The following is a 12,093-nucleotide window of genomic DNA, read 5'->3' as shown; positions in this document are numbered from 1 at the left end:
TGGGCCTAGATAGGTGTGTGAGCGGGGTAGATTTCCGTCGAGTCCTTCGGGCTTTCCTCGCGTCTCCGAATCCTAGAGGATGTAGGCTAAGCACGGGGCAGACAGGGGTTTGAATCCTATTGATTTGCTTGAAAATCAGCTCGGTCTATACTGACAGAGCCTAAAATATAAATAAGGAAATGAGAGAAGTAAAATTGCAGGATGAGGATTTCATGACACAGGGCTGTAGCATGTGCAGGCTCCTTACATCCTTTATCAGCAAGAATCAGCTGTTGCACAAAACCTTTTTCAAGAAGTGTTATGCAGCCCAGAGAGGCTGTAAACGTTGTGACATTCCACAGGGAGGATCTGGGCTAAACCGATTTGGTCAATGGAAATATTATAGCCATGGGGTAGTGTGTGCATGCTGTTTCTGATGCCACCTGAACTCGAATTCTGTGAGAGCACATTGTGCTAGTTCGGTGTACCCAGAGGAAGGGTAGGGACTGGCTCTTGTCAGCAGTCCACGCTTCACATTCAGGGTAGGATTCGAGCAGAGATTCAGTGCTGGGGCCTCTTGTCTTACTTTTTCTTTCAGCCATTTGGTTTGTAGGTGAATAGTTTGTGCATCAGCCCCAGATTTCATCCCCGGACTGGAAGCATTGTGATACATGGAGTTACCTTGATTAGCCCACACGTATTATAGCAAATGACTAACGTGCCACATACTACTTTTGGAGTTAGAAGTAATTGCCCTGCTATAGTCTCCTCTCACCTTGAGCCTTGTCAAAACCAGCAGTTCCTTTCTGCTGCTCCTATATAAAAGTTCTTGCATTAAGAATTCTCCCTTTTTCTCTAGAGCACCTTTCTGCCCATGGAACCAACAACAGTTGGGCCATTTTTGGTGTGTCTTTCCCTGTGGCTTTTGTTTGTTTGTTTGTTTTTAATATCACATATAACAGGTCTCCTTTCCTTCCCATGCTGAAAGGTTGACTTAAAATTTCCATTCATTGTACTACATGCTTAATGTGTTAAGCGGTGAGCCATTATGTACTCTTAACAGGGTTTCGCCTTTGCTCTCTCCTGAGGGAATGTACTTCTGTCTTGCTAATACTAATTCTGTTGTTGAATGGCTTGTGTTATTCTGTAATGTTATATAATTGTTATTACTTTTGAGCCGTCACTTATTGAAAATAGTAACTAAATATTATAAATTGGCTAGTGATGCTTATTTATTAGAGTAGTTTTGTGTTTATTTGAGTTTATTAGAATTTGTTGGGGGAAGGAAGGTAGGCAATTGTGCTAAAAACTTTTCTTGTCTTTAATCTCGTCTTTCAGTAGAAGTCTAATCTCTTCCAGTGTTTCCCTCGGCACCAGTGTCATTGTGCTTTAAGTGAAGAAACATCAATTAATTTTAAATGTCTGGCTTTAAATCATTAGTAAAATAAACCAGGAAGAAGTCTCGATTTTAAGATGTTACTTTGTGTAGTCAGTTCCTAGCTAAATCATGACATTTCTCTGGTAACTAAACATTATCGTGTTTACTCTTTCATTCCTGGATTGCTGTCTGTTGGGATTTAAGAAAATAATTTAGGGAAGCAAACACAAAATAATTATTTGAAATAGCAAGTATCATGTGAAAGGATGGAAGGGTGGATCATCTATGCATATCTGCTGTATTGAGAACAAATGTCATATTAAATCAACATGAATTTCTGTTGTTATAAAATAAAAGGTGACGCAGCTGGAGAAGCTCCAGTTGCCTCTATTTTGGCTTAGCTGTGCTATTGAATCTGTATTGTACGCTAATCTCTTAAGCATACAGGAAAAAATAAGGTATGCTAAACTGCTTCAGTATGATTTTTTTTCCAGCTAATTAAAATTTTTTTACAGCTCACTGTCAAGAGGGAAAGATGTACCAAAAGGGGCCCTGCTAATAATCTGTATGATAGAACAGTGTAAGCTTATTAAATCCATGTATAGCTAAGTGGAAATAGCTCACAATTGTTTTGAGAAGCAGGCATAGAATTGAGAAGTATCCTAACAAAAACTAGAAAACCCCAAAAGTGTTTGGGCACAGCACCGCTGATTTAAATTAAGAGGTTAGGTCATGTGTCTTGTAAGCTAGACTTACATTTATTAATTTCACTGGAATACTGTGATTTTCTGAAGCATACTATCTCAAGCAAGCTCAACCATTTCAAAAGAATGCAAAAGAGAACAGTAAAAGTAATTCAGAATGTTAGAAAATTTGGCATAAAAGGAAAACAAAGAGTTGTTGCTGCCCTTCAGTTTTCTCTGCATCGTTAGTTGTGTTTAACTTTGTGTTCAAATCTATGTGACATAAAGAATAGCATGCTTTAATATCCATAGACAAAAAGTACATGGGCTAAATGTGCTTAAATTAGACTCTGGGTTTTGCAGTCTCTAAACTCTTTGTTGTTCATGGACTAAGAATAGCTAAGCAACCAACCTTGCTGTGAGGAAACTTGGATCTGTTTTGCAAAGTTAGTGACCTCCACTGGAATTTACTAGGAAATCTGATTTGGAAGTTCTTTGCTTTTGATTTACAGAAAGCTTTCCCAAATGTGTAACGGTAAAGATAGTGAAGTATTCAGGAGACTGGACGCCTGTAAAAATAGGGTATGCAGGAGTAGAAACCATAGGACTTCTCTGTGCAGTCATCTGATGATGTGCATAGAACTGGCCACCTGCTTTCTCCAATGTGAAATCCAGGTGAGCTTGAAAGGTTTCTTCCAGCTCAGTTTCTGTGCTTCCAGGATATGAATGGGTGATTAGAAAGTGTTAAAATACAAACTGGTGATGAGTAACTGTTAACAAATTTCAACAACAAGTTATTTCCTTTGCTTTCTTATTTTCTGATGATCAGATGTAGTTTGGCATTGTCTGGGCTTATCTTACTCTGTCACCTTAGAAGAGCAGAACGTTGAAGCATTGTGGAAATAAATTCTGTAGTGGCATGTATGAGCTTTTATTGGATTACTTTCCTTTCAAATGATGTGCTTTTGGGAGTTATTTCCAAAAATCAGTAGTCTATGGATACTACTGTAACTCTGTTCTCCAAAAGAATCTTGCAGACCTCAGTTTATAGATTGCTTTTCCAGACCTATTTCATTTTTATAAAGAGGACCTTGTCACAATGGAAAATATTAAATAGTTTTTGCACTGAAGAGCCACTCTTAAAATCAAAATCGGGATTACCCTTTTAGATATGCAAACAGACTTTGATTGCTTGGGAGAAATAAGATGTATTTGTACTGATTTCTTCCTAATGTAACCAAATATTAGACTGATATCAAAAGGTATCTTCAGAATGATGGACACGGACATCCTTTTAGAAGTTGTAGCCATTGGGAAGTGATTAATAGTGTAGCACACAACTGTTTAAAATGGAAAGTCAAGTGAGAGGAGTGATGTAGATTTTTAATTATTATTTTGTTGATTTTACTTTTTTTCCCCTGATGTGTTAGAACTTGAAAGTGCATTCTTAGTCAGAGGACAGAGGCATGCATCACCTAAATTGTACCTAGCATGGGTTGTCAAAGATACCCAGCATAGCATTCCAGGGAGGAGGACTTATATGAAGTTTAAGCTCAGTAAATCTGGATACGGCTGCCTAGTTGGTGGTTTTGGTGTAATTTTAGTGACTTCTGCCTGAGGTTTCCTCAGTTCACATGTATTCCCTTTGTGTTCACACAGTCTCCTGTCCATCTGTAAGCCAGAGTCTGATTTAGCTTTAGTACACAAAAACTGTCAGTCCAAAACTTCAGCCCTGATTGTAACTTTTTAGCCTCATTGCTTTGACGCAGTACCAGAGACTGGTGTGAAATAATTCACAGCAAAGTGTACCTTATCTATAGCTAGGTATATTTGGGTTTCCTTAAGTATCAGAACAGTTCCTTCTCCCACAGCACTGTTAACCCCATCTGTTCTCTGATACCTGAATTGTATACCAAATGGAGCACCTAGAATTCTGCTTATCTCAAAATGAATAGTAAAGATATCTTCTTCAGGAAGTGGAATATAAAGTAATTATGTAAATAAGTAATTATCAGTTTGGTTTGGTTTTTAATAATTATTTTTGAAAGGTGGAAAATGAAGAGGAGCGCTGTTCTGGAGATGATTCTAGCATGTGTGCTTCTGCCTGTTGAGCCTTCTCTTCTCATGGTCTGGTCCTCCCCTTAACGTTACAGACATTCTTATGTGCATCCTAGCCCATGCCCTCCATAAGTCATTTTAGGTTCTTTGTGTAAAAGAAAAGACAGGATTACCGTGAGCAAGATACAAGATCTGCTGTGTGATGAAGTCTTCCTGAAAGGGATTTATATTCAATACATTGAATTTGTGACAGTAACAGGTGACGTGAAATGTCTGCTATGCTCCATCTGTTCTGCAGCTGTGAAATGATAGCATTAAGTTAGTCCCTAGCACTTTGCAGTTGAGATCCAACCAATGAAATACGGGTTTAAATGCATTCAGACTGCTTATAATCAACCCATGACAGTGAACACAGGCCTCGAATGTTACAACTGTGTATACTTTTTTTAAAGGGGTGTGGGGAGAAAGACTTCAAGCACAGAGGAAAGAGCCACGTAGTCAAATAGGCAAGGGAGCCACCCAATGCACAGCTCCTGAACTGTATATATATTGAAGTGCTGTTTGAGTAATGTGGGGTTTTTTTAACTCTTATGTTTATTACTATTTCATTTCATTGTAACTCTGCCTTTGGAACAGAAGCTACTCTTAAGCTACATACAAATTATTTCTTCCATTTTTATATACCTTTATGTTACTTTCTTGTAGGCCAAACTAATCTGAAGAGTCCACAGGACCTTCAGGTGTCCATTGTAAATACAAATTTAACTCTAAGGTGGAACTACACTGGGAACGATCCCAATGTGACATTTTCGGCAGAATACCGATGGTAAGTAGTAACGATTCTGAGCCAGAGGTGATGCTTACTTCTGCAGAAAAACATATCAATTCATTACTGTGCTTCTTGGTACTGTCATGTAAAGCTTCTAGAGATGTTTTGAAATCCAGAATGTAGAGGCCACAAAGATTAAATGTTCACATGAAGTGGAATTGTGGTATTGTCCTTTGTTTGTCTAATTCGGGTCTAAAGTTAGATTGTACACTGATACTGATGTTATTAATGCACAACACGCTTGGTAGTAATGTGTAATACTAAAGTAGTTATTTGAGAAGATTAACCAGTACGCTTAGAAATGTAGTATTTAGATTTATTTATTCCCTGTTTTGGTTTTTTGTTTGTTTGTTTGTTTGTTTTAACTTAAGCTACCTTGTGGCCACACACACAGAGAACTAAAAGAATTTTCATGTAGCTTTTGAATAATATGTCAGTGTTTATAAATCCATGTTATTCATCTGCAAATTTTAGTTACCAGATGAGACAATTTACTTTTTGTTCTTAAATGTGTGCTTGGTTTTCTTCAATTGTTTCATATACCAATACTTATGCATGCATATACATATACATTTGGTGTTGTGTGGCACTTTCCTGACAGCTAAATATTAAAAGACAATTCTAAGATATAAATAATTTTAAAAGTTCTTGGTGTTAGGATTTCCTAGTGTATGATTTTAGATTTTTTAAAAAATATCTCACCGTCTTCAACATACAGATGAGAAACAGCTGCTTTGAAAATAGTTTTTTTTAAAAAACATAATACTGATCTGAAAGATAAGATAGGAATGGAGGATAAACAATTACTACTTCATCTTTGCCTCTTTTCTTTTAGTCAAGACATTTTTAATGTCTTTGAAAAGTCTCCTTTTTAAGGTATGGTTATCTGTTGACTCACAGAAAAATAGCTTCTGTAAAGCTAATTATTCCAGCACTTAACTGCTGAACTCCAGTCTTCTCCTTTGTGTTTTTCTTTTCCCTTAATCTACATTCCTTGCTAATGTTAGAATTGGAGCATTTTGCTGCTTTTGTGCTCCTTTAAGCACTCCTTGCCATCAAAATTTCTAAATTTCTTCTAATGAATTATAAAATCATTACCACTCTAGGATCACAGACTAAGGATATAATTGTGGATTTTGATAGTTCTTTGGTGCTCTTTTCTGACGCTTTGTGTTTACATGGTGAATAAAGCAAACTAGTGTCAGATTTTGCAGACTGGTAGTTAACCTCTGGTAATAAGGCTAAGCTAAATTAGTAGATTGAATTAATTAATTAATGGCATTATGAATTCCAGGCTAAGTAGATAACACTGATTACACTGGAGTCTTAAATGGTGTGACATCTATTAGCCCTGAGAAGAAAAACAATCTCAAGACTTAAATTGTGTATTGGTTTTATTTTTGAAGAGTTTTCTTTCTTACAGGTTTGAAGATTTTGAGACAAACGGAACAGAATGGCAGGGGTTGCCTGGTTGTCAAAATGTTGCTGGCAGAGAATGTGACTTTTCCTCAGCAATAACCAAATACTATGATAGACATCATGTGCGTGTAAGGGCTGAAAGAAGGGAAGAAGTATCTCCATGGTCTAGCATTTTTGAAATGATTCCATATTATATAGGTATGAGCTCCATATATACTGTAATGTTTTTAGTTAAATGTCCTTCAGCACATTATTCTGAAAAAATGAGTGTGGTTTCCATCGCTCCCAACAACATGAGCTAGTGGTTTTCTCAACTGTAACATATATAAGTTATTTAAAGGTCATGGGGATGTTAAAATTCTCTCTTTTCTGGAAGGGGGAAAGTATTCTAAGTGATCTTTTTCTGACAGAATTTTCTGTCAGTGTTTTTTCTAAATGTTGGAAAAATCCTTTTTTTCTCAGTTTTCTTCTGACCTTGTGACTTTTCAGTAGTTATATTGTGGTACTGAAGCCTTCCCTCAATGTTGGATTCACTTATTTGAGCTAGGTTTCTTGCCTTGTGTGTTTTAAAGTAACTTACACTGATTTTTCACAGCAGATTCTGGAAAACATTCTCTAGTAATATTGTGTTTTAACTCTACTGCTTTTAGAAGCAGGTAACTATGGTTGCTTGTTAGGTTAGATTTCTGTCACATACTGCTTGAGATTCATGAAAACCAAGATCCCATAGGTGCTTACTATGATATTGTTACTGCCTCAAAAGAATGAAAAATAAGATACTCTGGGCAATTACTGTGGGTTTTATTAATGTAAATTACTTTTATAGTTGGTTGTTTTGGTTTTTTTTTCATTTAAGTAGTCTTTTAATATTTGCAGCTCAGATTGGTCCCCCAGGAATACACTTGCAGTCCTCAAATGGAGTCATAAAAATTAAGGTTTCTCCTCCAGAAGTGAATCAGGTCCGAAAAATGTGGAGAAATGATCTAAGTTTTAAATATAACGTAGTTATCTGGGAAAATTCCTCAAGTGCAGAGGTATGATCACTTTTTTTTTTTTTAAACTTTTTAACCTTAGCATAACTGTCAGAGATGCACTTTAATTGCTTCATGCTCTAAAATGGTATTAATTATGTAACTGTGTATAAATGTTGCTATGCAGTTTAAAAGTTGGGAGTGGGTGTTTTCTTGTGGTTTTTTTGGTTTTTTTTTTGTTTTGTTTTGTTTTGTTTTTACTAGAGGATTGTATTGGATATTTTTTGGTAGGAGTTGTTTTCTGTTAAATGCTGGAACCACTTTCTGATGCATGAGGAAGAAGGTCAAACCATCTGAGATGTGTTGGAGTATGACCCATCCCCTGTCAGCAGGAACAGGGTGGGGAAAAGAGTTCAAGGCAGTGGGAAGAAGCAATTTACAGTAAGGCATAGATAAAGGGGAGGGGAGAGGTAAGAGGCTAACCTGATCTTGCTGAGACCATAGAGCTTGACTGCAGCTGTCAGTACACTGCCCTGTGTCATTAACTAATTTCTTTGGTTTTATACTGTAGGTTGGGGCTTTTTAGGGATTCTTTTGAGGTCTTGTAATTAAGAAATAGTTTCCAAGCCAAAACATGCATCTTTCACAGCAGTTACAGCTGTTCTCTGAAGACCAAGGCAGAGGAGGTCTTTCTCTTTTTATCCTTTTAGAGGAATAAAAGTGCCTCTAGGCAGGGTAGGAATTCAGATACCTTGGTTCTTTTGGAAGAATTAGTAATAATATTATATATCAAAGCGGGAAAAAAAAAAAAACTTGAAGCACAAGCTGTATCCAAAGGTCAGTGACTGAGAAGTCTGTGAAATGGGAAGCAGGGGGTAGCAGAAGGGGAGCATCCATTAAATGAATGGAAGGACAGAATTGTGCTGCTTCTCGTCTGAGTGTGTGCCTGGGTAGTTGTGTGCTGCTATGCGTCATGTGGAGCAGTGCCACAGTCCCTCCCCACTGCCGTGCGTTAAAGGAGCATGACTATATTCCTTCCTCTCAATCACGTGGCAGAGCCAGAAACTTCATTTAGCTTTTGTTTGGCTCATATATTGTCCTTTGTTCCCTATTTTAGTATTTTTGAGAACATATTTTATAAACAGGCTGAAATGTGGGGAAGCAAAAAACTGCTTTAAAAAAAAATCATCTCATCACAAGGAGCAGTTACCTTCATCTGTTTGCAATTGTTTCTTGCAGTTCAGAAGGCAACGTATTTTTCCTACTGATGTAATTGGTGACCTTCAACCAGACACTACGTACTGTTTGAAGGTTCAAGCAACTCTTCCTTGGGACTTTAAAGAAGGCTTATTCAGTCCCATTCGCTGTGTAAAAACTACCCGTAAAGGTACAGAGTAAAATTGTTTTATCTTAAAATGATTACTCGAGTTTAAACTGTTGGAAAAAAATTGTTCTAAAGCAACAGGAAGTATGGAGAAGTGCCAAGCGCCTACTCATTTTGGTATAACAGCAATCTTGATTGTTATATAAAGCTTCTATTTTAAATGAACATAAAACATGTTGCCTATCAATAGTTTCAATAGTACAGAAAAGTTTTTGCTCTGAGACAAATTCTGTCCATTTAGCTTGCAGAAACTGCTTTCCGTATTTTGGAAAGCTAGATCTTTTTAGATTTGTAACTTTGAATCAGGAGGAAATGGGTATGTATACAGGCAAGAAAAGACCCTTTTGTATGCTTGGCACTAAATGAATGCATATAAAGTTAAGCTAAGCTTACAAAAATAGTGTTTATATGGAAGCCTTGGTGAATTTATTGTTACAGATTCTGAAGAATGGCGTAGTACGCCACCAGTCACTTGTTTTGCGTGTCTGAATTTGAATTCTTTTGTGTTGTTCAGTGTCTGTTTACTTTTAAATGTTTATTTCAGGGAAAAAAAATAACAGTGTGGGATTGCAGAAAGTCAAAGATCAGATGGAACAGATGGTACATCAAAATTACTTGATGTTTACACGTTTGTTTGTTTTGGGTTTTTTTACACATTTTTCTCATCAAGTTATCACTAAACCAGTTTATTTCTACTAATCTCAATGTTTCTGTACTTATTTTTTTTCTGACTTGTTTTTTTTTAATTACTGAAAGTGTACCATGACCATTTACACAAGAAACACCTATTCAGTGAGAAATCACTGTATGTAATATAAAGCTTTTCAATAATTGCAGGTATCCTTCTCTTTTCTCTTTGAACAGTGACTGACCTACAGTGTGCAATGAATGTGAGCGTTCTTGCTTTGAATATGAAATTTCATCTGCATTGGAATAATCAGTATAAACAACATATGAGCTACAATGTACAGTATCTCATGTGAGTTAATTTCTTTATCTCTGTGTAAAGGTTATGTCATTCTAAATGCCATCTGTTGTATTTTGCAAATAGTTACTAAAAGTTAAATACTTAGCAAAAGTGGCTTAATATATTAATTGAAATATTGGGTAGCTCATCTGGACATAGCATGGCTTTTAAAAGGATTTCATATGCTATCATATTTCAGGGTATTAGGCATCTTTTAGAAGTGTTAAATACCTGATGAAATGGACTACTAAATATATGCTAAGTAACATTTTTAAAAGGCGAGAAGTTTGCATTGCTTTGTAGCTTTTTGAATGTGGAGAAATTTGATAACTAAAAGTGTGCAAAAATGCACTTGTTCAAGGTTTCAGTTGTCAACATGCTTGATTACTTCTGGTCAGATCCCAACATGAGGAAAAAATCATCCTGTCTATAAACCTGCATCTTAATATCCAGTTGTTCTGCAAATATTGTGGCCAACATCTAAATGAAGAGATACCTGTAGCATTTTTTTTTTTTAAATCCTTTGTCATGACAGAAAAGTAATTGACTTAATGAACTTATATGATAAATCTTAATTTAGATTTTAAAAACTTCTAAAACCAATAGATAATTTTTCTATTGGGGTTTCATTAAAGCATTAATTTGTATTCCTTGATCCAGTTAACTTCATTGTTTAAGTTATAAATGAAAAAACAATATTCTAAATATCAAAAATTTCGAAGAGGCCCATTCGTCCAAAAGGAGAAAAAAAAAAAATCTGTGTACTACTAGTAACCATGTTGGTTTGATGGATTTTTTTTTTTTTTTTTTGGTGAGGGGAGGAGTTCAAGGACTACACATGAAAAATTATTACAATATGTCTTGCAGTGGGTATCTAAAGACACTTCATGATGATTCCTCAGAGAAGTGGCTCAACGTACCTGGATGTGAAAACGTTATTGATACACAATGCAATTTCTCATCTATCATCACTACCACTGGATTTTATTATCTCCGTGTGCAGGCCATGAGTGAATATAATAAATCATGTTTGTCTAATGAAGTAAAAGTAGAGCCTCTGGTAACAAGTAAGCAAAAGCGTTTTCTTAAATATTCATTTCTCAACAAACTTCTACCTAATACTGTTATTTGCAGAAAGAAACCTGCTAGATTAATTAAACTGAATACATAGTTCTTCTGCAGCAGCTGTGCTGGGAATCCTGGCCTCATCAAGTTAAACAGGAGTTGTTGCCTTTGACGTGGTGTGCTTCTTAATACATCAGAAAAATGATGCCAAAGTCAATTTTGGAATCCACTGCCTCAATTTTCTTGTGTGTCTAATCTCATCTCCTGCTTGTCTCTACCCCTGCACAGTGCACTCCTGAATTTTGTGCTAGAGCAGTATACATTGATATATAATACTGAAAAGGTTAATGAAAAAAATCTTGTGTAGTGACTCAATAGTGAAATCTAAGTCAGAAATATGTAATACTCTCCAGAGAAAAATTATAATAATTTTTATCCTTGCACTTTTTTGATGTTATGAGAAATGTGACCTTACAAAAATATTTGACTTCAAAAAGTTATCAGTCATAAATGTCAAGAAATGTGTATCTGGTGTGTAGGATAATATTCCATTGCCTTCCGTATTGAACATGGAATCAATGGCTATTCCATGTCAGCTTTCCCTTGTTCAAGCTCTTGGTAATTAGATAATCCTTTAATAAAGTAACAGTGACATAGGTAAATAAGAAAAGAAAACAAAACCAGTAATACTTCTCTTTTTCCAGCTGTGCTAGAACTGTGGAAGAGGGTATATAGAATTGTTCTTTTTGGAAGAATTAACCTAGCACTGACAGGTCACCTGCTACCCCTACTACTTCCCCTAGGCAGCCTATTCCAGGGCTTGACAACACTTTCAGGGAAGACATTTTTACTAATATGCAATCTACATCTCCCCTGGCATGACTTGAGGCCATTTCCATTTCCCATTGTCTTATTGCTTGCTACGTGGGAGAACAGACTGATGCCCACCTCACTGCAACCTCCTTTCAGGTAGCTGGAGAGAGAGAGGTCTCCCTCTAGTTTTCTTTTTAAGTTAAACAACCTCAGTTCCCTCAGCTGTTCCTCATAAGGCTTGTGTTCTAGACCCTTAACCGGATTTGTTGTCCCTCTTTGGACATGCTCCAGCACCTCAGTGACCTTCTTGAACGGAGGGGCCCAAAACTGAACATGGTATTTGAGTACTCGCCAGTGCTGAGTACAGGGGGATGGTTGCTTCCCTTGTCCTGTTGGCCACACTACTTCTGATACAACTCAGGATGCTGTTGGCCTTGGCCACCTGGGCACACTGCTGGTTCATATTCAGACGGCCATTGACCAATATCCCATCCCCAGGTACTTTTCCACAAGGCAGCTTTGCAGCCACTCTTCCCCAAGCCTGTGG

The 12,093-nt window shown here is 36.7% G+C and overlaps 1 protein-coding gene across 1 annotated transcript in view; it reads left to right on the top strand.

Moving 5' to 3' along the window:
- Positions 1–4,803: 4,803 nt before the first annotated feature.
- IFNAR1 (interferon (alpha, beta and omega) receptor 1) overlaps positions 4,804–12,093 on the top strand; it is a gene marked incomplete at both ends in the record, with an annotated part of 32,087 nt that continues 24,797 nt past the window's right edge. Inside the window, 6 exons of the mRNA XM_008949651.1 lie at positions 4,804–4,924; positions 6,351–6,544; positions 7,223–7,380; positions 8,557–8,704; positions 9,566–9,680; positions 10,536–10,735. Of these exons, the coding sequence (XP_008947899.1) occupies positions 4,804–4,924; positions 6,351–6,544; positions 7,223–7,380; positions 8,557–8,704; positions 9,566–9,680; positions 10,536–10,735 (936 nt within the window). The remainder of the gene's footprint in view (positions 4,925–6,350; positions 6,545–7,222; positions 7,381–8,556; positions 8,705–9,565; positions 9,681–10,535; positions 10,736–12,093) is intronic.

This window comes from Merops nubicus, unplaced genomic scaffold (genome assembly GCF_000691845.1).
Source record: "Merops nubicus isolate BGI_N331 unplaced genomic scaffold, ASM69184v1 scaffold36841, whole genome shotgun sequence".
Taxonomy (NCBI): domain Eukaryota; kingdom Metazoa; phylum Chordata; class Aves; order Coraciiformes; family Meropidae; genus Merops; species Merops nubicus.
The sequence above is the reverse complement of the archived record's forward strand: the minus strand, read 5'-3'. Positions and strand labels throughout refer to the sequence as shown.